This window comes from Silene latifolia, chromosome 11, assembly GCF_048544455.1.
Source record: "Silene latifolia isolate original U9 population chromosome 11, ASM4854445v1, whole genome shotgun sequence".
NCBI classification, from domain to species: domain Eukaryota; kingdom Viridiplantae; phylum Streptophyta; class Magnoliopsida; order Caryophyllales; family Caryophyllaceae; genus Silene; species Silene latifolia.
Genome location: NC_133536.1, coordinates 190,065,503 through 190,068,042, shown reverse-complemented (window position 1 = coordinate 190,068,042; position 2,540 = coordinate 190,065,503). Strand labels below are relative to the sequence as shown.

The following is a 2,540-nucleotide window of genomic DNA, read 5'->3' as shown; positions in this document are numbered from 1 at the left end:
GATGATAGTAGATCGTTTGACTAAGACAACACACTTTATTCCAATGAAGGATACTTGGAGTAAGGTTGAGTTAGCTAGAGCATATGTTAAGAATGTCGTGTGGTTACACGGAATTCCTAAGGATATTGTTTCTGATCGTGATTCGAGGTTTATCTCTAAGTTTTGGCAAGAATTGTAGGAGTGTATGGGTACGACTTTGAAAATGAGCACTGCATTTAATCCAGGTATAGATGGACAGACGGAAATAACTATTCAGACTTTAGAGAACATGTTAAGAGCTTGTGTTTTGGAATTTGGAGGATCATGGGAAGAAAGGTTGGACTTAATAGAATTTTCTTATAACAATAGTTATCATGCTAGTATTGGTATGGCATCATTTGAAGCTTTGTATGGGAGAAAGTGTAGGAGTCCAGTTTGTTGGGACGATGTCACTAAAGCTGTGACATTGGGTCCTGAATTGATTCAGTAGATGATTGAGCAAGTACATGTAATTAGAGAAAAGATAAGAGCTGCACAAGATCGACAAAAGAGTTATGCAGACTTGAAGAGGAGTGAGATTGAGTTTGCTGTAGAAGACAAGGTGTTGTTAAAAGTATCACCAATGAAGAGGGTGATGAGGTTTGGTAAGAGAGGAAAGTTGAGTCAGAAGTACATTGGACCTTATGAGATTTTAGATAGAATTGGTGAAGTGGCATATCGTCTTGCACCTCCACCAGCTTTGGCAAGAGTTTATAATGTTTTTCATGTTTCACAATTGAGAAAGTATGTGAGCGATCCTAATCTTGTGTTAGAAGTTGAGACAGTCGAATTGGATGAGAATTTGTCTTATGAGGAGGTGGCTAAGGAGATTTTAGACAAAAAGTTGAGGAGAAATAGAAATTGTGAGGTCATTTTGGTGAAAGTTTTATGGTCTAATCATAATGTTGAGGAAGCTACATGAGAGGTTGAGGATGAGATAAAAGAGAAGTATCCTCATTTGTTTGCATAAGGTATGTTAGTTACGAGGACGTAACTCTTTTTTTTTATGGGGGTAGGATATAACACCGCGTTAATTTGTGATCATTTCTGTTAGTAAATTATCTAAATGTGTGTTCGATCATAAATTGTTTGGTTGGTTGAGTAGTAAGAAGCGGTGAACTTTGGGACAAAGTTTTTTTAAGGAGGGAACATTGTAATACTCCGTATTTTAATTAATAGTTTATGTTTATATTTATATATATGAGGGTAGTCGTAAATAAATAATAAGATGAATAAATATTAAGTGGAATAATAAATAATAAGTTGTAGTCGTAATATAAAAGAAGTAAAATAAGATAAGCAAATAAGACGGAGTGATGACCACATGGAACCGTGTGGTGAGCCGTGTAGGGCCACGGTGAGGACCAAGAGGAAGGAAGGTGGTATTTGGTTTGGGTGTTACCTATGCTTTAAGATATTTTTATTATTTTATTAATAAAATGACTTTTCTATAACATTCCTACTTCTCCTACCAACTTATATAAATACCAACCATATGCCTCACATTTATAATTATTCTTCTTCTAAAACTCAAATACAATTGTGAGGAGAGCTTTTGTGAGACAACTTTAAGACGGAGCTTTGCATCTTGCGATAATTAATTACGGTAAGATATCTAATCATCTAATATCAATTGTTTACATTTGACCTCGACCCGTATTAAGAACGTTGACCGTGGGGACCGAGGCCGTGGTGGCTGTTGACCGGCGGGTTGACCACCGTCGGTTTGGCTGTGTGATTGGGGGTTGTTGGTGGCGTTTTGCGAGATTTGTTTTGGTAGTTTACATCTTAAATTTAATAATAAGATTAGTTAATAATTATACATAATTCAATTATTGTTTAGGTGGTGATTTTATTGAAGAGGCTTTTTGATTTATTTGCTTAATTGAGAAGATTTGCTAAGAGGTAGGTTAACTACTCAACTTTACTATATTGGTTACTAGTTTGGATGCCCGTGCGTTGCAACGAGGTAATTAACTTAGTAAAAAAAATTGGTTATAAGGTCTTAATATTTATCTCTTATGTCTAATCATTTATTTAGATATGATCAAAAGTCTAAATATCTTATTTAAGAGACGCAAAAGATGTTAGGTTGATACCTAAGTTCCAAGGATGCCACATATTTATAATCATAAGACAACTACATCTTATGTTAATCTTTCGATGTGGGACAATTCTATTATTTTTATATAATCCTACACTATTTTTGAATGTGGACATATAACATACTAAGAAGCACATAATTTTATATATGTACAAATTATATGAAATCTATACGCCAATGATATCATTTTTACCACCAATCAAATTATGTTATCTTCATAATTTTCTTAACGATATTTTTTTGCCAAATGAAATGTAAATTTTTTATATAAAAATTAGAAACATCACTTGAATATAATATAGGAAATAAATATTATAATAATTAAAAGATTCTCCACTTTATTTTTTACATCAAAAAATATTATTTATGATACTTTCCTAAATTAATTTTTAAGATCACCCCACCTTATGATAATTTT

The 2,540-nt window shown here is 33.0% G+C and overlaps 1 protein-coding gene across 1 annotated transcript; it reads left to right on the top strand.

The window, feature by feature from the left end:
• Positions 1–202: 202 nt before the first annotated feature.
• LOC141614518 (uncharacterized) lies at positions 203–940 on the top strand. The gene is made up of 3 exons (XM_074433263.1): positions 203–315; positions 496–623; positions 675–940. The coding sequence occupies exons 1-3, from the start codon at positions 203–205 to the stop codon at positions 938–940; spliced, it is 507 nt and encodes a 168-aa protein (XP_074289364.1).
• The last annotated feature ends 1,600 nt before the right edge of the window (positions 941–2,540 follow it).

What these genes read in the sequence shown, in the direction of transcription:
- LOC141614518 (XM_074433263.1), top strand. Translation starts at nt 203, where the DNA reads ATGAGCACTGCATTTAATCCAGGTATAGATGGACAGACGGAAATAACT. An exon ending in GGAGGATCATGGGAAGAAAG is followed by an intron (nt 316 to 495) that starts GTTGGACTTAAT and finishes ACATGTAATTAG; the next exon opens with AGAAAAGATAAGAGCTGCAC. An exon ending in GAAGAGGGTGATGAGGTTTG is followed by an intron (nt 624 to 674) that starts GTAAGAGAGGAA and finishes ATGAGATTTTAG; the next exon opens with ATAGAATTGGTGAAGTGGCA.